Raw genomic sequence first — 24,082 nt, 5'->3', positions numbered from 1 at the left:
TTTTCTCTACTGCAGTTTGGCTCTCCAAGGACATGTGGCATTGCCCAACATGTGTCTTGCACAGACTTGGCAAAGTTTAACTTACAAATCCACAGCCTTGTGCTGCTGTTTTTTGGAACCTCCTTTGGCCTTGGTTCAGGATGCTTTAGATTGTCACGAATCATCCTGCTGCTGGTGCTGGCTTGGAAACAAAGGGTCTCTCTCTGCCCTCTCTCCTGAATCGTTGCCATTCCAGGTCTCTCTGACAGTAATTCCTGTGGGTTCATTCATTTCTGCAGGATGGAAGTTGGCTGAACAGACAGACACGTTAAGGGATAATCAGTAATACCAACAGATTAGGGAGTGCTTTCTATCCAGAAGGCCTGAGCCTTTTCCAGAGGAAGTTGATATTATCTTTGTAATAGATTGTGAAACTGAGGCCAATGCCCTCTCTGAAGCACTTGGGCTAGAGCACAGGTCCCTGACACCCATGCCAAAATGCTGCCCTGGGTGTTCTTTTCCTCTCATTTGCATCCCTGACCACACATCCCTGCCATGGTCCCAGTGATGCCTTCCCTTGCTGCTTTTGCAGAAAAAGAAGGAATTGTGCCCTTTTCTCCAGCACATACCCTCTGTGGTCTCAGTCAGATGTGTGCTATCACATGGCTTTTCTGGCTCTGTGTGCTTCTCCCAGTCGTTGTTCCAGAGGCAGAAAAGCATGTTGGAAGAGTTATTGCTTTTCTCCTTTTTATTTGATGTTCTTTGCCTGTCTCTGCAGAGCCATTTAGATAAGGGGATTTATCAAGCTTGAACTAATTAACCCTGGATGCAGAAAGTCAGAATGGAGTGTTCCAGCTGTGAAATCCTCAGACTTACCCTGAAGCAAACATGGGTCTGGAGGAATTTCACATCCCTTTTCCCTTTCTGGCAAATCCCTGTGGTGACCTTTTGCTGTTGCCTTACCAGACCTCCCTCACTACCGTGCCACAAGGGTGCTGTGGTGGCTGCTCAGCCACCACAGGATTGCATGGGGTGTCTGTGCTGCCCGTTCAAGGCTCTTAGAGGTTTTTTCCTTTATTGAGCAAGAGAGGGTTGATTTTGAAAGAAATCCAGTACTTTTGCCTGTAGAAAGATGTTTTAGAAGTTGTTGCCAATCACTTTCTCAGTGCAGAACGTTCAGCCAAAGAGTGACTTCACAACTAAAGGAGGGAAGCAGATACCTGAAAGCTCAGGAAGAGGAAAAAAAGGAAAAACCAGGTTGTTTAGCTGTCTGCACAGGGCCTTCAGAGCCTTCTCCCCCATGTTTCCTGTTGCCATAGGTTCAGTGAGTCCTAAGAGAATGACTACCCAAGACAGAGCTTAAAAGTTGTGGTTGGTTTGTCTGGTGTTCCCTGACTGTGCTCGCTGGTGTCTCTCTGGGAAGTGCAGCAGGACTCTGGTCCCAAATGTGTCTTCCTGCCAAGGGTAGAGAGGGATCCAGACAGAGCTGCTGCACTCTGAACCAGATGAGAGACCTCCATGACACACATCTGGAGTCAGTGAAAAACATGAGGGCTTCTAACAGAATCCAAGCCAGAGAAGCGAAATAACCTTGTGCCTACTTCAAAGCACTGATCTCTTGTCAGCAAGATCAGAGCTGAGTCCTGGTTCACATGGGAATCCTTGTGAATCCTCCTATTGCTGCAGCCATGAGTCTCTGTCCCTCCTCCAGAGGGTGAGGGGTGGCAGGGAAGGGCGTCATTCAGTCATGTGAAGGAAGGTCAGTCACATTCCACCCTTGCAGCTCCAGAGTTAGTGCCTCCCTCTGGCAGCGCCCCCTGTGCAGTGTCGCCGAGCCCGGGGGAAGGTCTGCAGGGCACTGATGACTCCCTGGGAACTCAGCACAGACCTTCCACTTGAAGGACGCTGACAAAAGTTCAGGATTCCAAGTCGGGAGGTGATAAACTCTTTGGGACATGTTCCCTGCAGCCTGGAAAGGTGCAGAATTCCTGTGTGTTGGGTTGCCAGGACAATAACATCCTCCTTCTCTAAGGAGTAGTTTTGTTAAAGGTATGAAGTTTGCAGACACATTTCACGGTACATTTTTTTTTCTAGAATTACCTGCTTAGGTTTTTTCTCCTTTTCCCCCTGTGCAGTAGAACTGTTTCCTTCTTTGTGACCCAGACTGGGGAAATAGAAATAGTCTGGGTTAAGGGAAAAAATTAAAAGATTGTTTTTTTATAGGATTGTTTCAAGGTGGAATGGTTCCCTGGGCCATCTGTGGTACAGATGCACCAGCAGGTTGTTCCAGCACATGGGAGATGAGGCAGGGATTGGCAGGGAGGGGACAAGGGGTGAGCCATACCTTGGAGCTGCTGTTGCTGTCAGGAACTCTTGGCCAGGTGTGGACTGACACTGAGAGAAACACTCGATATCTCCAGTTCACCTCCTCTCTTCTGTGACTGCAAGTAAAGCCTGAACTCAGTGTAACTTCAGCCCCTGTTCATTTAGATTTTTACTGTTTTTTCCAGATTGCCCGACAGGAAGGAAGAGTAATTTTGACCTCTGGACTCCCATATCAGACTGTGAGTGTTCCAAGCTGCTGGCATGTTTCTGGCACTGATCCTTGCATGGTCTGGGGTGTCCACGGGAGACAAGAGGAAAAGTCAGATGTGAATGCAACAGCTGGCTTGATTTTTCATGTTTTCTCCACTAAAAGCTACATTTAAGGTCTTCAGAGGTTTGCTGTTCTCAGCCACCAAGGCTTGGGGCAAAATGTTTTTTTTATACTTATATTCAGTCCTGTATTGGTGGGGAGAGCAATTGCTTGCCATTGGGGGTGGGGGTGGAAGTCAAGCCAAACAATCCAGAACAGTGTGTTTCTGTCTGGCCTCACTGGCAGGTGAAAGGCAGCTCAATTTCTGTGCTTTTTATCCCAGAGATTCTTGCTTGCTGGCTGGCTCCACACTGAGAGAGTTTCAGCCCTCAGGGACATTTCTTCAGGCTTGGAAGGGGGAGATTGGAAGGCCCCAAGCATGGGTCTGGTGGAAGTTGGAGAGGCTTTGTGTTGCTATACAGAAAAGCCAAAGCAAAGGCCAACCTTGCCCTCAGCACCAGCTGTTCAGAGCTGTTCACAGACATGCTTCAAAATGCACTGCTGAGCCTGCCAAGTCAGTGCTTGGAGAGCTGTGATGTCCTGTTGCAGGTCCTATGCAATTTTTTAGTGCCTAAAAATCCATTTGGAAGAGTGAAACTGTTCTGCATGAGCCAGAGGTCTGTTCACATGAGCCAGGGTGCAGGATTTCTTTGTCACAAACTGTCAGCATAAAATCTCCCAGCTACTCAGGCAGCCAGTCAGAATATTTGCAGAGTAGGGGTTGCTGATTTCCTATGGAAAATCAGTGTGGAATAAAACTCCTCCCCATAATAGGACACTATGAGGCAGGTGCAGCCACCCTGCAGGTTCCTTGAGCCTACAGCTGGTGGAATAGGGAATCCAGAATCCTCTTGTTTGGCAGAGCTCTAATTTCAAAGTACTGTGTAGGAATTGCAAAAGGAAAATAACTGCTTCCAGGGTACAATACTCCTGGGAAATACTCTGATTCACTCAGTTCCCTTGCCTTTGGATGCCCTCCACAAGGATAGGATGGCTCTGCCAGGCTCCTTTACTTGTGTGTAGCTGATCCCACTCCTGTGAGTCCTTAGCATGGTCATGAAGATGTGTCTGGGACTTCCAGTGCTCATTCACAGATGCACTTCTCTACAGACTGTGGAACAAACATTGAGGGACTGCCCACATCAACCCCTTCAAATTTCTTGGCCACCAGGGAACACCAGGTGAAACGTTTGTGTAAATCAGAGGGCTTGAAGTGGTCACTGGACATTGTTTCCATCACTGTGCTTTGGCACACTCTGTGGGATCTGGCCAAGTTTCCTCAGAAAGCTGGGATTGAGGTCAGTTTCCTTTTGCTGCCCCTGTCAGCACCACCTCACCAAAATGTGAGTTAACAGGACTTGAGTATATTTTATAGAATAGAATAATGGAATTGTTAAGGTTGGAAAAGACCTTTAGGATGATCAAGTCCAGCTGTTAACCCAGCATCACCACCATGGTCCCCACTAAACCATGTCTCCAAGTGCCACATCCAGATGACTCTTGAACGCTTCCAAAGATGACTCCAACACCTCCCCAGACAACTCATTCCAATTCCTGACCACCTTTCTGTGAAGAAATGTTCCCTGAAATCCAATCTAAACCTCCCTTGGAGCCTCTTGAGGCCATTTCCTCTTGTTCTGTCACTTGTTAGCTGGGAGAAGAGGCCACCCCCCCTGGCTGGACCTTCCTGTCAGGGAGTTGTAGAGAGTGAGAAGGTCCCCCTGAGCCTCCCTTTCTCCAGCCTAAATCATGTTTCATACACATACAATCACACAATTCTTCAGGAGTCAGAGCTCTTGCAGCAGTGGCTGTTAGGTTACCAATCACGGTGCTCAGACCAGAATTCAGACTGTAAACACACACTAACTCTAAGCATTATTCAGAATTCAAACCAAGCCAAGAGCACCAGAACAGCCCCAGGTGCCCTGACACTCGGTCTCACTGGTGTCTCTGGTTTGCAGCTGCGCTCCCAGGTGGGAGAAGGAAGGTGTTTCTCTGTGAACTGCTCCCAGAAGGCGAAGGAACAGGCGCTGCAGGTGCTGAAGCACTTCAACGTGCAGGTGTCCCTGGGTGACATCTTCAGCCGCTGCCAGGTAGGACGAGGCTGGCTCCAGCCCCGGCTCCCGCTCGCTCACCACTCCCTGCGCTGCCTCGGTGTCCTGGGCCTTGCACTTGGTGTCTTCTTGGTTCCCAAGAGTTCTGCTTGAACTTTGGCAGCACCTGGCAAAGCCGTGAGGAGTTCTGAGTGCAGTCACATCCGTCACAGTGCTGAGGGCTCAGTCAGAGGATCAGAGGCTCTGCATCTGCAGCTTTGCTAGAAACTCGCCTGTTTTTCTGATTTTTGCTACTTGGCCGGTGTTTTGGCATCAGCTGTCATGGTTGGACTCTCTTTGTTGCTGTGTTCTCTGTCTAGGACACATGCTGTTTTAATTATAAACCATGTTTAATTATCGCTCTGTGATTCTGTTAACACTTAATTACTTTAATAGGAGGATTTTTTCATAGGACTTCTTTTTTTTCTTTCAGAAGTTATTAGGTTAATTCATGTCCATGCTAGTTGATGGCTCCAGATTGTGTTTGGCACAGGATATCTGTGGATTGCTGTTAAGAATAAATTTTAATTGTGTTAGCTCAAATCACCATCTCTTCCAATTTCACTATTGTATTTGTTACAGCAACACGCTGAAACCTATCCCTTCCCAAACTGCATTATAAAACCAACACAGAACTTCAACATCTCTCACCTTATCAGTGTCTATAGAGAGAAAAAGAAGCAAGTTGGTTAGAAAATCAGCTTTTTCTTAGGGATAAGCAAGCCAATGAGTCTGGCTCAGTGCCTCATGGTGGAGATCTGGGGTCTCCTGGCCCAGTGGAATTGCACAAGTAGCGTAGGAGCAGACACACCAGAGAGTGTGTCCTGAACCTCTGTTTATATCTGCTGTCAGATGTTGAAACTGGATCTGTAACTTAGAAAGCAAATAAGAGTTGTCCAGCTGGGCAGGTTGGCTGTGAGAGGAGACTGACGAAACTCCCTGCAGGTCAGATCCACAGAACAGGGGTTCATCTTACTGCAGGATAAATGGATATATTCAGCTATGGGATACTGCCTTCAGTCCTGTGGTTTTATTGTCCCAGAACAGACTGCAGTTGTTATACATACATATATTTACAGTGGCACGCTGGCTTCTTGGCTGTTTTAAACAAACCTTTAAAAAACCTCATGGATTCTCCAGTTCCTTGACATCCCATAAAATAGTAGTGTTCCTCCTGATGGTTGTTGAAATACCACAGAAATAAGCGCGCGCACACACACACACACACACACACACACAAAACCACGCTGCAGGAAACTCAGTGCTCTCTAATAAATGCATGAGACTGTGCAGCAGACAATGGAAAACTGACCCCTCACCCAGGATCTGGGGTCTGGAACTGGTTAACTCTATGGGCTTAGTACATGCTGTCTTAGTTTACAATATAAATAGGGGTAATCAATCTGGCTAGGAATATATACTAAGTGTTCTCTTACTTCCAGAAGAAATGCCTTCCCTGTAAATTGTGGTGGTGGAACAGCTGCATGTTTTATACCCCTCAGCATGGGAAGATGCTGATTTGTCCAACCTCTCCCTGTTCTGAATCATATTTACCTTCATTTAAGGCCTTGGCATTTTGGATTGGATTTTGCTCAGCTGTCTCTGCAGACAGCACAGGTTTGGCTGATGTGCTGCTGATCCTCTGGAGGAGAATCCCAGCTCTCCCAACTGCACTTCCCAGGGTTGTGTGCACAGGCAGCAGGATCATCCTCCAGCACTCTGGAAAACTGACAGCCCACATCAACAGAGGCAATTTCTGCCTTCAGGAGCGTGCTCTGGGCCTACATGGCCTACAGAGACCTCAGCAGTTCTTTTATACGTCCTTCCTAAAACATTCTCATTCTTTGTAAACCTAATTGGGCTTAATTAGGATGGAGGCTGGATCCTGAAATTGCTGAGCTGTGCTTGCCAGCCTGTCTGTGCTGCTCCGGTGCTGGGTCACAGACCTTGTGGCTCCCAGACTGCTCCTTGCAGAGCACTTTGCTGAGGGGTGACAGAGAGTTTTGGCTGCCCCTACAGTGGGTGAGCATGGTGGGCACACAAGCAGAGCTCCAGAAAGAGCCGAGTACTGCTGTGTCTGTGCTAGGCAGGAGGATGGGCAGTACTGACCCATGAGCTGGGCCCCTCTCCTCCCTCTCCTGCACGGAGCTGGGCCTGACCTACAAGCAGGGATGGGTTATCTGTGTCATCAGCCCTGGCTGCATGTCACAGGAAGTAATGTGGCATTGTGCCTGCTCCCTCTGTCTCATGGAGCAGGGGCTTGTTTTGTCTCCTGGGTTCTGTTCTGTAAATGACTGGAGTGAATATGGCAGCAAATGTTGTCATAACAATGCATGTAGTGCAGAGCACATGGTAAAAATAGGTCCCAATTCAATGTTGTACCCAAGACTGCTGGAAAATACGTTTCCTCTGTCACCTCCCTCAGCAGGGATGGACAAGCTCTCTTTTCCAGATGTAAAGAATGGGCTTGCTTTGCAACCCTGCCAAAATACTGCTTCTGTTAAAACAATGGCCAATACTGGCTACCTCTGTCTGACCTAGAGCAGCAAGTGCTTAGGGAGTGTCATCCAGGGGCTGCTCAGCATTTCTGCTCCCGCTTGTGCTGGGCTTCAGCTTGGTTGCTCCAGTTAAAGGCTTCAGGAGCGGAGACTGCTCCCAAAAGTGTCAGTGATGGTGCAGGAATGACCTTTTCATTCCATGTGGTCCTCAAGTGCCGCATTGTAAGGACTTGGTGATGATCCTGGTGAAGCCACCCCTGCAGAGTAGCTGTAGGTGGGCCTGGTGGTGCCTTTGGTGAGGAACATTTTAGTGGGGCTGAGTGAAAATAAGATTAATTTTTGGTGACATGCAAAAAACCCCTATAGAAATTCTACATTTCATAGTCTTAAAATGTTACAAGCCCATTCCTTGTATTTGAAATGCAAATGTCATGTACCTGTCACCTCTGTACACATTTGAGTATCTTGTATTTTTCTTCTTTTCAGACAGCTGAAATACTTCCTTCAGGAAGGGACAGTGTGAAATAATGTTTGGGGTGTTCAGACATGATCAATTCAACATGCTGAACCCTTACAGTAGTCAGGAAGATGTCTGGAGTTGTTGGAGGCTGTTGTGGGCTGCCTTAAATGTCAGCTCACAGTGCAACTCACCTAGGAGATCAGTGATGCTCTGCTCTCCACAGCTTGGAGTAGATTCTAACACAGAACCAGCAGTTAAAGAAGGAAAAACCACCCAAACCTGCTGAAGAAGGCATGGACTCCAGTCCATGGGCACAGACAGCTGACAGCGGGGTCATTTCATAGTGGGGTGAAATTCAGCTCTTCTCCCAGGCCAGCAGTGATTGTCTCCCACCCTTCCTGGTGCTGTCCCTGTTTGGGACATCCTGCTGTGACACTTGGGTATGGCCTGGTGGAACAGCAGGAGAACATGAACTCCTTGTCTCCATGTCATTCCAGTCTCTTAAAGGAGAATGAATTGTCTCTTGAGAACAGCCATGTTTTGGCAGGATCCATTACCTGAATGACTAGTGTGACTTTTGCCATCTTGCTTTTCCATGCCATGTGGTTGAAAGTCTACCCAAAGCAGGTGTGGGCCACACCTCTGAACTTCCCACTGTGCCAGGGCCTTGTTGCTGGCTGCTTGGTGAGCCCAAGGGCCCAGGACGTTTCACTTCCCATGGCTGAGGTGTCTTGCCCAGCCACCTTGTGTCAGTGAAAGAACACTGGTGTGCAAGCAGATCAGTGGAGGCACAGGGCTGGCAGGCTTGGGGTGAGCAGTGCTGCTGACAGGGAGGAATCCCAGCTTGGATGGTGATAAACTGAGGAGATAAACACTGCAAGTTGTTAGCTTTACATCTTTATATCACAAGGGTTTGTCACTATGGCTTGAAGGGACAACTGTGTTCAGCATTGTTTGGGCTCACCAAGAAATTCCTCCTGGAATCTGGAAGAACCTCGTGGTTAAAGGTTTCTAACTGCTGTAAAACACTCTCTGGTGTGAGGCTCTGCAGCTGGGTTTGGAGCCAGGAGGGCCTGTCCATCTGCAGAAAAGCTGTGCTGGTCTTTACTGAAAAGTGTAGCTGCTGCTCAGCTCAGTTTTGGGTCTGAGGCTTTGCTCGAGTATGGGGGGGAGCAGGCTGGGGGACGTGGGTCCTGCAGAGCCTCTGTGCCACCCCCACCTCCCCCAGGCCTCTCCTTCCTTTCCCACCCTCTGTTTGACTTGACCCTTTAGCCTTTAAGCTGGCTGGGGCAGGGACCCCGCTTGAACAATACCTTACGCAACAGGAGGCTGATCCCAGGTGAGGTTTCAAGGCTTTCCTGCAAGGAAAAATGATTGCAATTATATCCCCTGCAAAAATAAATGTGCGGGGGAAAAAAAATCCCAGGCTCCAGCTGCAGTTTGTGCATCTGAACAGCCCCACATTGACAGGGGGATTATCTGCACTTTCAAATAGGTTGTCTCTTGCACGTCACTGAATGCTCTGATCCTAAATAAGCAAATTACATCAACTATTCTGATGTCCTGTTTAACTTATGACCTCAGCCTGAGCACTGCAGGATATGAGAGATAGCTGCTCAATTTCATTGTCTGGAGATCTGATATATTTTTGTATTTTTTTGTGCCCCCCCCCCCCTTTCAGTTTCCAAACTACTCACCCCAGCTTTTACAAAGGTGTTAGCATGGGATTAGGAGTAGGCGGGGAGGAAGAGAGGAAACCACCTTTTTTTTTTTTTTTTTTTAAATTAGGTGCAAAAGCATTCTAACAGTTGTAGCAAATGTTTCTGGTTTTTTGTGGTTAAGGTAACGAATTTCATTGCTGCAAAGCTCATCATGTGCAAGCTAACTTACGCAGAGGGAGCCCAGGATGGAGCAATCCATTTAGCAGGGACAAAGTAAAAAGCCTTATGATGAGATGGAAACCCTGTACTTGGGGCACTTTGCGAGAACCTTTGAAGCCAGCCTGGGAACTCGGGCAATATTAGTTGATAATTAGTAATATAGATCCCTCAAGCTGTCGTTTAGATTGAAAATGTGCATGTCTCTCATGAGCCTCTGTCACACCAATCTGATCAGCAGGCTTTTTTCTTCCTTTTATGTGGGTTGCTCTGTCGGTCCAGACGATGATGAGAACTGCCAGGCATCGTCTTTCTCACTCAGTTGTGAGCTGAGCAGCTATCTCCTGCTCCAGCATGGCATGGAAGTGGAACCAGGGCAATTTTGCTTTGTGGTCACCTTTCCTGGCCTGAGCAACAGTCATTTCCTTCATTTTAAAATACCAGCCGTCCTTCTCCATGCGCAGAGAAAAACCAGTAAGATTTAAAGGCTACATATTTCATGAGATGTTTCTTCCCCAGCAGACAGCAAGGGGTTGGCCTTGGGAGTCACTCAGGACAAAAATCATCTTCAGCTCTAGTGGGGCTGAGACATCATCAAAGAATTCAAAAATGTCAGTTCTCATAGCCCCTGGTTCGGCTTTTGAGCTGTCCTCCACTGATGCAACATCATGTCCCCATTTACTTCCTTTCAGCCCTGAAATCTTTCGAATATTTCGAAAATGCTGTGTCACCCTCTAAATGAAGAATTTAGAAGGTCACGTGTGCTGGATTTCAATGACTTGGGAATGCTGAGAAAGAGAATATCATTTGGAAACCCTCTGTGGTTTAATAAAAGGTTCATCCATAGGATGCAATTTGTCAGCGCCTACAGGTCAGGAAAACCTGTGATTAAGAGCATCTGTGGTTTCCCCAGATGTGTGAGTGAGCTGCTTACTCCTCCCCAGTCACCCAAACCCGGGCTCAGCCCGGTGCCTGCCCACGATGTGGGCTGTGATTTCTTGCTTCAGAGTGTGATTGTTCAACACAAAGGGTGAGGCCCTCTTAATCTTTTTGTTTATCCTGGGCTTGGCAATTCCGATGTAATCTGCAGCCTGTGCTGCAGAGGCTCCAGCCAGGAAGCACAGCTGGTATTATTCTGCCTCGACAGACACTGTTGAGGGAGCAAATTGCCCTCCAGAGGTACTTGTCCAGGGCTGGCTGAGTGGCGAGTGCTCCTTGCCCTGGCACCGCGCCCCGCTGAGAGGGACCAGCTCTTTGTGTGGAGTGGCTCTACACGGCAGTCATTAAATACCATCAGACTCTGGGATCATTTGTCATGGCAAATTCCGCTTCTTTTCAGTCTCTGGTTAAGATTTTTATTTGCTAACCTCCAATGGTTTATAAATGATAGTGAGAGCTCGTAGTGAGTGGTCACTGTTACTTGCAAGGGGTGGAGACACCCCGAAGCACCACAAAGATCAGGGAATGCTTTGGGTCAGAAGGGATCTTAAAGCTCATTTAGTTCCAACCCCCCTGCCATGGGCAGGGACCCCTTCCACTATGTCAGGGTGCTCCAAGCCTCATCCAGCCTGGCCTTGGACACTGCCAGGGATCCAGGGGCAGCCCATTTTGTGCCAGGGCCACCTGTGCCAGGGCCTTCCCACACACAAGGAAGAACTTTTTTCCCAATATCCCATCCATCCCTGCCCTCTGGCAGTGGGAAGCCATTCCCTGTATCCTGTTACTCCAGTTCCTTGTCACAGGTCCCTCTCCAGCTCTCCTGGAACCCCTTTAGGTACTGGAGATTCCTGTAGACACTGAGCAAACCCCAGCTTGTGGTTGCCAGGCAGGAGGGCAGCACTCTGTCCGTGATGGCTTTGCAACATGATACGTGAGTGCACACAGCACCAATTCTGTAAAATTCCCAGCCTGGAGTTGGCTTAGCCCTGTGCTGTTGGCCACATAAAACTCAGAGTCCCCCCAAAAAAGGGCTCGACTGGGCCTAATTCTCAGCAGCGAGCCCAGCCGTCGCTGCCTGGTTCCCACAGACTGTACACTTCCCTGCCAAGATTTCAGTATCTTCAGAAATTCAGTGGAGCATGAAGGTCACAGCAAGGGGAGAATGACAGCCTGAGAGGTTTTTTTCCCCTTTCAGCAGCTCGGAGCAGACTGTTGTCTCTCTCTCATGTTGACTATTTTCATAGGGTTAGCGTGAAGTTTATGTTTTACACAGCCCAGTGGCAGTCGGAGCTGGGATCAGCTGTGTTTCTTCAAGGAAGACGGTCTCATGTTGCAGACTTTCTTTCTCAGTGTCTGCAAAAGCTCGGTTTCCAGTGAAATTTCCCTTACAGATCTTTGTCTTGAGGTTCTCTTTGTGGATGTATGTGAGAGACTGTACCCAAGGTTTCGGTTTGGGTATTTATTTAATTTCTTTTATTTTCACTTGCAAAGCTGCAGGCGGAAATTAAACTTCAGCAGGGAGGGGGGGGAAGCTGTTAATTTTTCACAGTGTTATGTATTCCAGTGCTCAAAATGATGATGCCAAATTAGCCATTAGAGGTCAAACCTCAGCTGACAGCAAATGTTTTCTTTTGAGGAAGCCATCCTTATTCCTGGGAACCAGTTTTGTTGTCCTGTGCTAAATGCAAGAAAGGTATGAATGTGTGGTTTTTCCTGGAGGGCAACATGAGCTGGAAAAATGCTGGTTTTAGCCAGTGGAAACAGCACAAGCAAACAACGATTGGCAGTGAAAACAGCACTTGTATTTAGACTAGCATAGAAAAGAGGACACAATGTAGCACAGAGTAAATGTCCTTTTATACAGCCTGTACAAGGCTTTTTCTTCCTCTCATGGGTTTGGACAGACTATGAAGTGTGTTGGTCAGCAGAGAAGCTGGTGCACTGGGAGAAAGTAATGAAGGGTCAGCGGGTGACAGTGATGGAGTGACTGTAAGGAAAAGGAGGAACTCTCTGGAGAAGGCAGTGACACAGCTCTAACTCCCATGTGTCCTGAGGAAACTGTCCCCATGGTTTCTCTCAAATGTCATGAGAAAACAAGAGATTTTTAGCCAGTTTAAGTTCTGATGGTTTCCAGTCCCCTGTGCCTCCTGATGTCATATTTCAGTGTATTGACTGTGTCAAGAAGCCAAAATTCCCATGTTTTATGCACTGTGTAGTTTCTCCTCCTTTTCAACATTGGTGTCCTTATAATGTTCTTTGTTTGTATGTCATGGTGAGGGTGGCTTGGCCAGCTCCCAGTGTTTGAATGGGAGTGGGGACTCGCCAGAGCAGCACAAAGACCATGGAATGCTTTGGGTGCAAGGACCTTAAAGCCCATGCAGTCCCAATCCCTGTCATGGGAGGGACACCTCCCACTGTCCCAGGCTGCTCCCAGCCCTGTCCAGCCTGGCCTTGGGCACTGCCAGGGATCCAGGGGCAGCCCCAGCTGCTCTGGGCACCCTGGGCCAGGGCCTGCCCACCCTCACAGGGAACAATTCCTAATTCCCAATATCCCATCCAGCCCTGCCCTCTGGCAGTGGGAGCCATTCCCTGTGTCCTGTCCCTCCATCCTTTGTCCCCAGTCCCTCTCCAGCTCTCCTGGAGCCCCTTTAAGCCCTGGCAGTGGCTCTGAGCTCTCCCTGGAGCTTCTCCTCTCCAGGTGAGCACCCAGGGCTCTCCCAGCCTGGCTCCAGAGCAGAGGGGCTCCAGCATTGTGATAACTCCAGTATCAGGCCAATGTTTTCCCAAGTCCCGCTGAGAATCCTGCACAAAAACCATTGCCCTGTGGTTGCAAATGACACCAACTCCTGCAATGTGCTTTGTGGGGACTGCACAGCTCTGCAGCCATCCCTGGTCCACAGCAGTGCCAGCAGCAGACCTTTGTTCCTTCAGAGGAGGAATGTGGGATCTCCAGGCATATTTGGAACCTTCCTTGGAAACACCACAGGCTGAGCTGCACCTTCTTGGTTTCCGTGTAGAATTTGCCAAATCTGTAATTGCTCAGCTGCATTTATCTGAAGACCCTTAGTCATTAAACTGGGTCACTTCCTATGGCATTGATCAGCCTGTATCTGTTATTCATGGTATTAATTGGAGGAGGTGACTCCCTGTGCCAAAACTGTGTGTCCATGGCTCCTGGTGAGATGTGGTACAGGACTGTCTTCAGCACCTACTGCTGTAAAGGCATTTCCAGCTGGTGATGATGGTCAGCAACATCTGTGGGGTTCTCTGGCCTTTCCAGGAAGGAAGACCTTGTCCCCACAAGGTGCATCTGGTCTGAATGAGTGGCTGGATAGAAGAGACCATTTTGTGTTTGTGCAAACCCTCTCATCCAAGGACTACACAGAAACAGGGACACAGAAACTGGGAGAGCCACAGCAGTATCCTGGTCAAAACAGAGACAGAAAGCCTTTAAATGAGTTTCTCAATTCATGCATTGTGTCAGTCTTGATGAAGAGGATATTTTGCAGCTGTTGTGATGAAATGCAGCTAGGCCCAAGGTAGGATCTGACTGAGCTTAGAGGGAGAAATGGCAGTGTGGGAGTTTTGGCAAAGGTGGAAAATGTAACATCCAGGGCACACTCCTTGTGAGTCATTATCTTTTCTCTGGATAAGGGGATTTGGATGATTTACTTGTCCTAATTTAAGATACACAGTCTGAGTTGATCACCCTTTTATTCATGGAAGTGTTGGGACAGGATTCAGGTGAAAGCCTGGTTTTGTCTCATGCCCAAAAGCTTCTCTATTGCCATTCCCAGCTCAGCTTTTCTCGTGATGATTTCTGGGAGAGCTACCCCTGCTGAGGCATTTTAGTGAAGTGGGAGAGGCTGATGTCTGAGATGAACACAGGCAGATTTATGTTCGTTACTGCACGTTAAAAAGCTGTGGTTAAAAGTGTCCTGCAGCCAGGAGGGTGGTCCCACAGCCCTTGTCCCCTGCCTACTTGTCCATCCCTCACATTTGCAGCTCATGCCTGGGAAGGGGGCACATGGGCAGCCAGATGTTGAGATTGATCTGGCTGAAATGGAAGTTCCTATCCACAGCTGGATCACTACCTTGTAGTCACAAGGAATCTCAGGAACAATATATATCTTCAGGTGTACTGATGGTATGGACTGTCCACCTCCAGCAGCCTGATCCTGGCTGGGTGCCCTGCAAAGGTGTGGGTGGACCAGTAACCTCTGCAGCTGTTGGGGTTTTAATTTGACAGTCTAACTTCACAGACTTTAAAGAAGGGGAGATCACTGAGCTTGGTCCTGGCAGGAAGAAATGAGCTTGGTGGTTGGAGAGAAGGAAGTTGGTGATGGAGGAGTCAGAGGAGGAATATGGTTCCCTACAAACAAAGTCATGTGAATGGTGACAGCATGGAGTGATCAATGTGCAAGGATAATAGGTCACTGGGGAGTCAGCCTGAAAGCTGAAGCCTCTCAAAATATCTGGAACATTGTGGAAAAGAAAGTTAAGAAGACATCCGGTAAAGCTAGACAACTCTTGCCCCCTGGCCTGCCTCACTGTCCTGCTTCTCTCAGCATGGCTTTGCACACTCCGAAGGAGTTGGGCACTCAGAAGTTGTTTGTGCTTCCCTCCGTGCAGACAGTGCCCTGTGGTGAAGTGTTGAGCCTCAGCTCTCAGGAGCAAACCCACCCACAGGCAGGAGCGGCCTCCCTCGCTGGGCCTGGCCAGCTCCGGCTGCCCGCGGCTGTGGGGCCGCTCCTCCCCCGAGCGGGGCCTTCCCTGGATCAGCCGCATTTACTGGCATTTACTGGCGGGCTCAGATTACCCCAGTGAAAATAATCGGTTATGCAAAGTTACGCTGTTTAGATTGGGTTTCTTCTGTGTGGCCAGCGAGGTGTGAAAGTCAATCTGTGCCGCAAACCCCGTGGGCACTTTCTCCCTGCTGGCTGGATATGATAGCTCTGGGCTTGGGCTCCTAGGAGGAAAAGCTGGCCCTGGGCTTGGCTCAAAGGGACACAAGCCACAGGTGGTTACAGTGGGACGGGGTTCCTGAGCTGCACAGGGCTCCTAAACCCAGCCTGGCAAAGCCACCGGGTCACCTGAGAGGAGGGTGTGAGGGCTGGCTCTGGCAAACCCTTCGGTCCCCTCGCCAGGCTGGCAAGGACAGGCCATGGCTGCTGACAGAATAGGCTTGTGATGGTTTTATCATGGAAGCACAAAATAATTAAAGTTGGAAAAGTCCTCCAAGATCAAATCCAACCATTCCCCCAACTATGTCCCCAAATGCCACATTGATGCAGATCTTAAATCCCTCTAGGCTGGGCAGCCTGTTCCAGTGCCTGACCTTTCTGTCTGATCTCTAATCCGAAACTCCTCAGCACAACTCGAGGCTGTTATCAGTGCACTCCTGTTCCCAGGCCATCATCATGGTCCGTGCAGAAACTGCAGAGTAATCAGTAAATCTTCAGCGTTAGGAGAAGGACTTGCTGTCACAGAAGTGTTTAATGATATTCCTCTGATGCTTTTCCTTATGATCATCTTCTTTTTCACCCCCAAGGAATCACAGATTTGGAGTATAAACGCAGAAAATCCTCTGTGGACCGACAACCCCTCCTGCTCTCCTGCCTGAAGCCACGGTGTCCCTGTGATTCCTGCCCAGAGAGACCCAGGCTCACTCCCAGTTTGAGCTGGGGGAGGCTGTGGGGAGGCTGTGGCTGGCCGGGGCTCAGGCTGGGGCCCTGAGCTGACACCCCAGTGTGCTGTTGATATGTGGTCAGAGCAGTGGCACCTCACGGTCACTGTTCAGGGGCTTGCTGGCTGCTCCTTGGTGTTCATAAGCACTGGAGCATCCCAGGGTCCGTGGGGGAAGGTCCAAGGGCTGCTGGTTTCCCCAGGTTCTGCAGCCCCGATGGAATGGGAGAAACACTGAAAGGCAGCTCATGCATATTTAAATCAGTGCCAATTTATGCTGTCGCTGATCTGTGACTTACCGCAGTAACATTCATATTCAGCTTTAGTGCCAAAAGCAATACTCAGCTGCTTTCTTACTCCTTAATGAAAAATACTTCTTTAGGGCTTCTTTGAAGTCCCCACCCCTGAAAATCCCAGCTATATTGCCATCATTGTTACTGTTAACAGCCCCTGCCAGGCCCGGGAGCCTTTCCTGACGGATAGCTCCGCGGGGCTTTGTCCGGGGCTCCCATTCAGCGCTGCGCTACAGCCAGTTTGAAATGGCTAATGACGGGCCTCCCAGGGGACTGCTGCCAAGCTCTCAAAGACCTCCCAGGTTTGGAAGTGGCAGGGTGTCCTTTTCCTGGGGCCAGCCGCAGAAGGAATGCACACACTCAGATTCTCCTACCTAAGCCGCATCAGTCAAGTTATTTTTTCAGTTGCAAAGAGTCATCCATGCGTACAGAGCCGGTTGCTTAGCAGGAGAGAGATAGCTGTGTCAGTAGACGACGTGGAATAAATAGAAGGAAAAGGTTAGGTGGAAAGATCCCCACTAGTTTGAGGCATTATTGTGTTTTAATGTTGAAAATACCCTTTTGGAAAAATATGAAAGGCTTTGAAAACTTAAGCCAGAGTCTGTGTCAGAGACAGGACAAGATTCACCCGTCCCCAGGGTGCAGTGATGGTGCAGTGATGTTTATGGGTGCAATTAGGAGTGTGAATGGTCTCGGTGGGCCCAGCTCCTACAAGCCATTTGCAAAGGACAGCCAGAAGAACAGTGGATGGTCCCTCAGTGTCTGTTGGAAATGGGACTGGGATGTTTCTGCCAGGATTTCATGACAATTTTAAGTCGGTGCAGGCAGCCAGTGCAGCCGGATGGAGCCGGGCCTCTGCTTCCTGCCCCTGTCCCTCTCTCACTCCTCTCATCCCAGCACAAGTGCTCGTTTAACTGCAGGGCCACAGGATGAGGGAACTGATCCCAGTTGAAACGGGCCTGTCAAAACCAGATGGTTAATTTTATCCCAGCTCAGCTCCCCAGTCTGGCTCTCTCTGCAGCTGCCCAGATGTGCAGGGAGGGGAGGGGGCAGGAGGGCTCTGTCTGCACTGGGTCAGTACAGGCTTGTGCTGGCTGGAACCCTGCGAGCCCAGAGCTCAGGGCACTCTGGCCAGCCCCAGCCTCCGGTGCCCGGCCCCAGCCAAACAGGGACAGCGTGGCCGGTGCCTGCAGGGCTCTCCGGGAGCCCCCAGCTCCAGCACTGCCTGCCCCTGGCTCAGGACTTGAAGCCCCAGCCTTGGGGCTGGGGGATCAGCCCTACCCTGGTGATACCCATTCATTTTGGACCCTCCTGGCAGTTCAAAATGTGATTAGCTGAAATTTGAGCTGCAGCTCAGAGTTAAGTGGGTGCTTATCCCTGTGTCCTGACACCCCAGCGTGTGCCCCTCGCTGCATCTCTGCCGTGGTTGAGCACAGCTCACAGTTTCCAAGGGTGCTTCTCCATTATTCCAAGTGAAAAGGGCTCTTCGTGCTTCACAAATGAATTTGCCACAGAATATGTAAGAATTGGTTCATTGCTTGCACTTGTGCTGCCAAATGCAGCACAAATCTTTCCTCCCACTAATGAAATCCAAATTAATATGTTTTCGTATTATTATTTTTTTTTTTTAATTGAGGGGAAAGCTGCCCTCTCTGCAGGTGATGCTGTGCCTTTAACTGGGCTGCTGCTGTATAAGCAGTTGAAGCTTCATTTAGCCTGAATGAAAAACTCGATGCACGTTGCTGAAGAGAGGAAACTGGTGGTGGATGATTTACTTGGAATGCCCTACAGCAGTGGGGTTATAAGTGAGGAGGGGAAACACCAAGAGCACTGAGATCTGAACCAGAGGAAATGCAGGAAGCCTTGAAGTGACCTTATGCAAATTCCTAACGATGACACTTAATTGAACTCATTTTTTCCAGAGGTTGTAAAGATCAAAATAACAATAGCCTTGAAATGCAAAGGTCTCTGGATAATGCACGTGAATGGATAGTTGCATACTGCCAAAAACTGCCCCGGGTGGGTGTGATCAGCCTCCCTGGCAGCGGGGTACCAGACCCAGACTTGCTCCAGAGCATTGAGGCTGCTCTGGGGGCAAAAGTGATTCCTGGGGTTTCATCCTCTCTCCCACCCCATGGTACACTGCCTCTGCAAAAATGTTTATTTAAAGCTCTGTGTTTCTGTGCTGGGCCCCAGGAACCCTGGATGTCCTGGCAAGCCTGGGTGCCTGGAAGCCTGGCAGGCCCTGGGAAGCGAGTGGTGGTGGCTGGGGGAGCCACTTGTGAAATGAGCTGCTGTCCTCAGCCCAGCCCGTGGGGTCGGTGCCCCACCCCACAGGCACAACAACCCCAGTGAGGAGAAGCAGAGCCACCCGCGGGGTCGCCAGCCGTGCCCTGCTGGCGGGGTTGGTTCCTGATGGGAAATAAAGTGGGCATGTGTTCAGTGTGACAGTGTCAGAAACTGATCCAGAGATTGTCAAGACCAAATTCCTATGCTGTTCCTGGAGCTCAGATTATTTTCCTCTGTGCTTGCATTCAGCTCTAGGATTCATTCCCTGGATGGAGACTTTTCACAAGTGCATGTAGTGTTGGAACAATGGGAAATGGCCTTAAGCTGAAGGAGGGCAGGGTTAGGTGGGATATGAGGATGAAATTCTTCTCTGTGAGGGTGGGGAGGCCCTGGCACAGAGTGCCCAGAGAAGCTGTGGCTGTCTCTGGATCCCCAGGCCAGGTTGGACAGGGCTTGGAGCAGCCTGGGACTGTGGAAGATGTCCCTGCCCATGGCAAGGGGTGGGACTGGATGAGCTTTAAAGTCCTTTCCCACCCAAACCAGTCTGGGATTCTGTGATTCTCCTCCTTCATATTAATGCATACATGAGGAAGTATTGATCTGGGGAGAAAAAGCAAAATAGGTGCTGCTGCGAAAAATTCTCATCCCTGAATCTGGTGCTTAAATTCTCTGAGCTTCTGTTTCCAAGGACTTGCAGAGTGAGGCACACACATGCACTTTTTGTCTGTGAAATACTGGCTGCCAAATTCTTCTGAATTTCATTCAAAGTACCAGATTAATTGATTTATTTAGATTCGTAAGCAGCAGTAGAGAGCAGGAGGCTCTGACCCAGTGAATAATGGCGGATGTGGCTGTGAACAGCAGCTAATGAAGATGAAAAACTCCCCTGTCTGGAGGAATCCAGACACAGCCTTACAGATGAGACTGCTGGCCCAAGTGCAGCTGTTTGTCTTTCCAGTAATCCGAAGCCGTTGCAGAGCCCTGAGAAGAGGAGGGGACAGTGCCTGTGTGTGTAGCAGGGTCAGTCGTGTGTGCAGCCTCCTGGGCAGAGGTGAATCTGTGGCATGGTGGTGCCACCGCGGCCGGGCCCCCGTGGGCACAGCCGGGCTCCCCAGCCCCATCAGCCCAAGCAGAGCGAGACACTCAGCACCTTCCCTACAGAGGGAAGCTGGAAAATCTTCTCTGTATTTAAAGTTCCCATGGCTGCAGTTTGAATTTGGCACACAGTTGGCCATGGGGTTATCTGAGGTCATGTACTCAAATAGTTGTAGATAAAACAAGGGCCTGTTTGGATTGGAAATCTCCAGAGGGCTTTTCCTCTGCGCGCGGGTAACAATATTGCAGAAGGACAGCAGCCAAAATAAAGACTCGGCTCCGTATGCAGTAGCTCAGAAAAGTAAAATGAGCAATGGAAAAAAAAAAAAGAAAAAAAATGTAAAAAAGAAGCCTGTTTTCATTACGTTATTTTTTGAACTTGCTGTTGGGATGGAGGAGTTCCAGCCAAGGAGAGGGAGTCCTGCAGTGAGGCGCCATCCAGGACTGGGCTCACTGTGCTGCTCTTCCAGGAAATTCCCTGTGGCTGCAGAAAGCCACCGCTGTCCGGCTGGGCTCACCTGCCCACGGTTTCACCCGAGGAGCCACCAAGGCAGGGCCCACACTGCAGAGCTGGCAGGGCATGGGGACACTGCCCAGGGCTGCCCCAGCACCTGCTCCTCTGCTCGAGAGTTTAGTTCCAAAGTCCTTCCCAGCTAGGGCAGTTATAAGAGGGAGAAGTTAATGGGTTTTGGAAGTTAAAGAGGGAATAAGATTCTGTCAGGCTCTTCCACAGACCCCTGGGCTTTTATAGGAAACTTTCCTCATGGCTAAGGCACACTGAGAGCACACTGGGACAAGAGCTGTGAGTCTGTACCTTTCCAAGCTGCCATTGGGGAACAGCAGATGTGTGCAGTAACAGCAGCTCTGCTCCTTGCTCACTGCCTGCTCCAGCCAGCTTCAGCCTCCCTAGCCTGTTGTCAGGAAAATAATTGAAATGCAAAAGCAAAATGACAAGGTTGGGAAGGAAATTTGGCCTTTGGGAGCTTTCTGTCTTCCTTGGATGCCATGGTGATGGATGCTGCTGTAAACACATCATCACCTAACGGGTAGTGAGGAAGGAAAGATGAGACAAGAATGAGGAGAAAAAGACAGAGGCGAAAGTGTTCTCCACAGGTCAGAGCATGCTCAGGGCACCAGGGACAGCGAGCAGACCTGAACTTGTGAGCTGCCCACTCCATTGGGAGCTCTGGCTGGTGTGTTGAGAGCAGTTCACACCTCCACATCCTGTGTCCTGCTCTCTGCTCCCCTGGATGGGGACAGTGGGGGCATTTCTGCCTGCACTGGGGATGCTGGTGGAGCACAGCTGGGCAGTTCTAGAAGTGCATTCTGGGTGGCACATTGGCAGTGCCACCTCTGGGCTGGGCATTAGAGGGACCTGCTAAATGTCCTTTAGGGCTTTCCTCTGAGTGTGAAGAATGTACAAACTTCTTACCGATAGGATTTTTACTTTATGTGGATATTTTGGTGGTGTCTTGGACAGGAGGAACCCAGCTCCCACTAAGTTCAGTGGGATTCATGTATCCCTCTCCTCTGGGCAACTGAGAATAATTCAGCCTCAGTCAACAAATCTTTATTTGCATTTTCATTAAAGTTCATCAAGGTGCTCACTGGAGATTTTCTGAGTTTGAAAAGTTGCATTTGTAGAATGCCTGACTGGCTTGGGTTGGAACTGACCTTAAAGCTCATCCAGTCCCACCCCCTGCTATGGCAGAGACACCTCCCACTGTCCCAGGCTGCTCCCAGCCCTGTCCAGCCTGGTCTTGGGCACTGCCAGGGATCCAGGGGCAGCCCCAGCTGCTCTGGGCACCCTGTGCCAGGGCCTCACCATGCTCAGAGAGAAGAATGTCTTTCAAATATCAAACATAAATCTCTCCTCTTTCAGTCTAACAGTGTCCCCCCTTGTTCTGCCTCTGTCTGCCAGTGTAAAAATTCTCTATTTTACAAGCCTCCTTTAGACACTGAAATGCCTCAATAAGGTCTCCTCCTCAGAGCCTACTCTTCTCCAGGCTGAGCACCCCCAGCTCTCCCAGCCTGTCTCCATAACAGAGTCTCCAGGCCTCAGAGCACCTCCAAAGCCTCCTCTGGACTGGTTCCAGCAGGTCCACATCTTTCTTGTGCTTGAATTTATCAATCAATTTATTGCTGTCTCCTGCCTGGATGAAAATAACTGGTAAATGCAAGTTTCTGATGGAAGTTCTGAGGTTTACATCTTCCCCATGCTGTTTCTGCTAGTATATGCTTCAAATGTATATTCACATTCTTTCTGTGAAGCCAGTTTGTTAGGAAGAAGGGAGTCATCAGAAGGTCATGTATTCATCAGGATTCATTTTTAGAAAGGAAAAAGGCTCCATGCTTCTCTTTGGAGCCTTGGTCCTGCTTTTCTCCTTATAGGGAGTATTTTAATAAAGGGAACAACTATCATTTTTCAGCTTTTGGAGACATGGAGTGCTGTTCCCAGAGAGCCTCTACTGCAGTCAGTGCTACCAAGGTTCTGTCTCTGTCTGTGCATGCTATGTTTCTACATTGTGCCTGTAACTGTGTTCTGTGGATGGGGTGTTTTCTGGTGTGTGCACAGGGTGCTTTTAGTACTGATCTCATGACAGATTGACAATCACAGAATCCCAGACTGGTCTGGGCTGGAAGTGACCTTAAAGCCCATCCCATTCCACCCCTGCCATGGGCAGGGACACCTCCCACTGTCCCAGGCTGCTCCCAGCCCTGTCCAGCCTGGCCTTGGGCACTGCCAGGGATCCAGGGGCAGCCCCAGCTGCTCTGGGCACCCTGTGCCAGGGCCTGCCCACCCTCCCAGGGAACAATTCCTAATTCCCAATATCCCATCCAGCCCTGCCCTCTGGCACTGGGAGCCATTCCCTGTGTCCTGTCCCTCCATCCCTTGTCCCCAGTCCCTCTCCAGCTCTCCTGGAGCCCCTTTAGGCCCTGGCAGGGGCTCTGAGCTCTCCCTGGAGCTTCTCCTGTCCAGGTGAGCACCCAGGGCTCTCCCAGCCTGGCTCCAGAGCAGAGGGGCTCCAGCACTCAGAACAGCTCCATGGCCTCCTCTGCACTCTGTCTGGCAGCTCCAGGTCTTTCCTGTGCTGGGATGCAGGGCTGGAGGCAGTTCTGTAGGTGGAGTCTCACCTGAGCAGTGGGGCAGAACCACCTCCCCTGACCTGCTGCCCACACTTTGTATACTTTAGGTCTGTAATATTCCATGGAAAGCGCTTCTGAGCTGCTGAGTTTCTATCTGAGTGCACATGGGAGAAAACAGAATCCTTACTGACTAGAGAAAGGAAAATCAAGTAGGACTTGACACCTACACAGGTGCTTATGATGGCTCACAGACCTGTGCAAGAAGGAATTTTCCCTCCTCGGAGGCTTGGGTGCAGGTTGTCTGGGGTGACAGCTGGAGAGGAGTGATCCTTGGCACTGTCCCTGGCTGTGGTCGGGCTGGGGGTGTGATGTGTGCTGTCCAGTGGTGTCATAGTCAGGGTCACTTATCCCAGTGCCAGCTGGAAGGGGACAGCATGTGACTGATGTGTCTGAAGCACAGGCAGGCACCACCCATCCAGCCCAAAGCCAGCCAAGACAAGACAGTTTGAAATGTTTAATTCTTTTGTGGACATGTGCCCTGACTCCCTGGGCTGTGCTGGGTGAGGCTTCGTGTCATCTCCCTGGCCGGCCTTTGGTCTGGAGCAGAAGCTTTGCTGCTGGGTTTGCTGTGCTGTGACAGCACCCCTGCCTGTCTCTTACCTCTCTGGGGCTGTGTCACAGAACCTCCTCTGAGTGCAGCGGGATTGTTACTGTGGCTCAACAGCCACTCAGGGCTCGACAGAAATGCCAAGGACTGGTTTGCAGCACATGGGCAAAGCTGGGAGCATGAGGGAGACATTTGTCCCCTGAAAGCTCTGTGTGACTGGAGCCAACAGACACATGTGGCAGTTTTATGATGGTGACATTTTGCATTTTTTCCTCAGCAGTAGAGCAAAATTAATCAGAAACGCTTTGGAACAACAACTGGTTTATAGGGATCATAGCCCAAGTGCAAGAAGAGCTTTGTCATCAGGACAGCCTCAGAGCTAATTTGCTGAGACATTCAACTGCCTTTAAATCTCCACTGGAGAATTTTTTGCCTTTCTGGTTGTGGGTCACTTGTGCTAATTTGGCATTTTTAAAGCAATTTACATTTTTCTTTCAGCACAAACACTTATCCTCTCTAGTAATGAGAACGCTCCTGTGCTTGGT

The 24,082-nt window shown here is 49.7% G+C and overlaps 1 protein-coding gene across 8 annotated transcripts in view; it reads left to right on the top strand.

Moving 5' to 3' along the window:
* The window catches only part of EXD3 (exonuclease 3'-5' domain containing 3), a 253,033-nt gene that overhangs the window by 130,922 nt on the left and 98,029 nt on the right, over positions 1–24,082 (top strand). For 4 of the 8 annotated variants that reach the window (XM_077189000.1, XM_077189002.1, XM_077188995.1 and 1 more), the window contains 2 exons: positions 2,490–2,543; positions 4,576–4,707. The exons of 1 other annotated variant lie outside the window; for it this stretch is intronic. In XM_077189000.1, coding sequence (XP_077045115.1) covers positions 2,490–2,543; positions 4,576–4,707 — 186 coding nt within the window. Of the gene's footprint in view, positions 1–2,489; positions 2,544–4,575; positions 4,708–4,831; positions 5,254–24,082 lie in introns of those variants that run through there. 3 more of the 8 variants (XM_077189001.1, XM_077188996.1, XM_077188998.1) reach the window with 3 other exon arrangements.

The sequence above is a fragment of the Agelaius phoeniceus genome, chromosome 21 (genome assembly GCF_051311805.1).
Source record: "Agelaius phoeniceus isolate bAgePho1 chromosome 21, bAgePho1.hap1, whole genome shotgun sequence".
NCBI classification, from domain to species: Eukaryota; Metazoa; Chordata; class Aves; order Passeriformes; family Icteridae; genus Agelaius; species Agelaius phoeniceus.
This window is presented reverse-complemented; position numbering and strand designations above follow the sequence as displayed.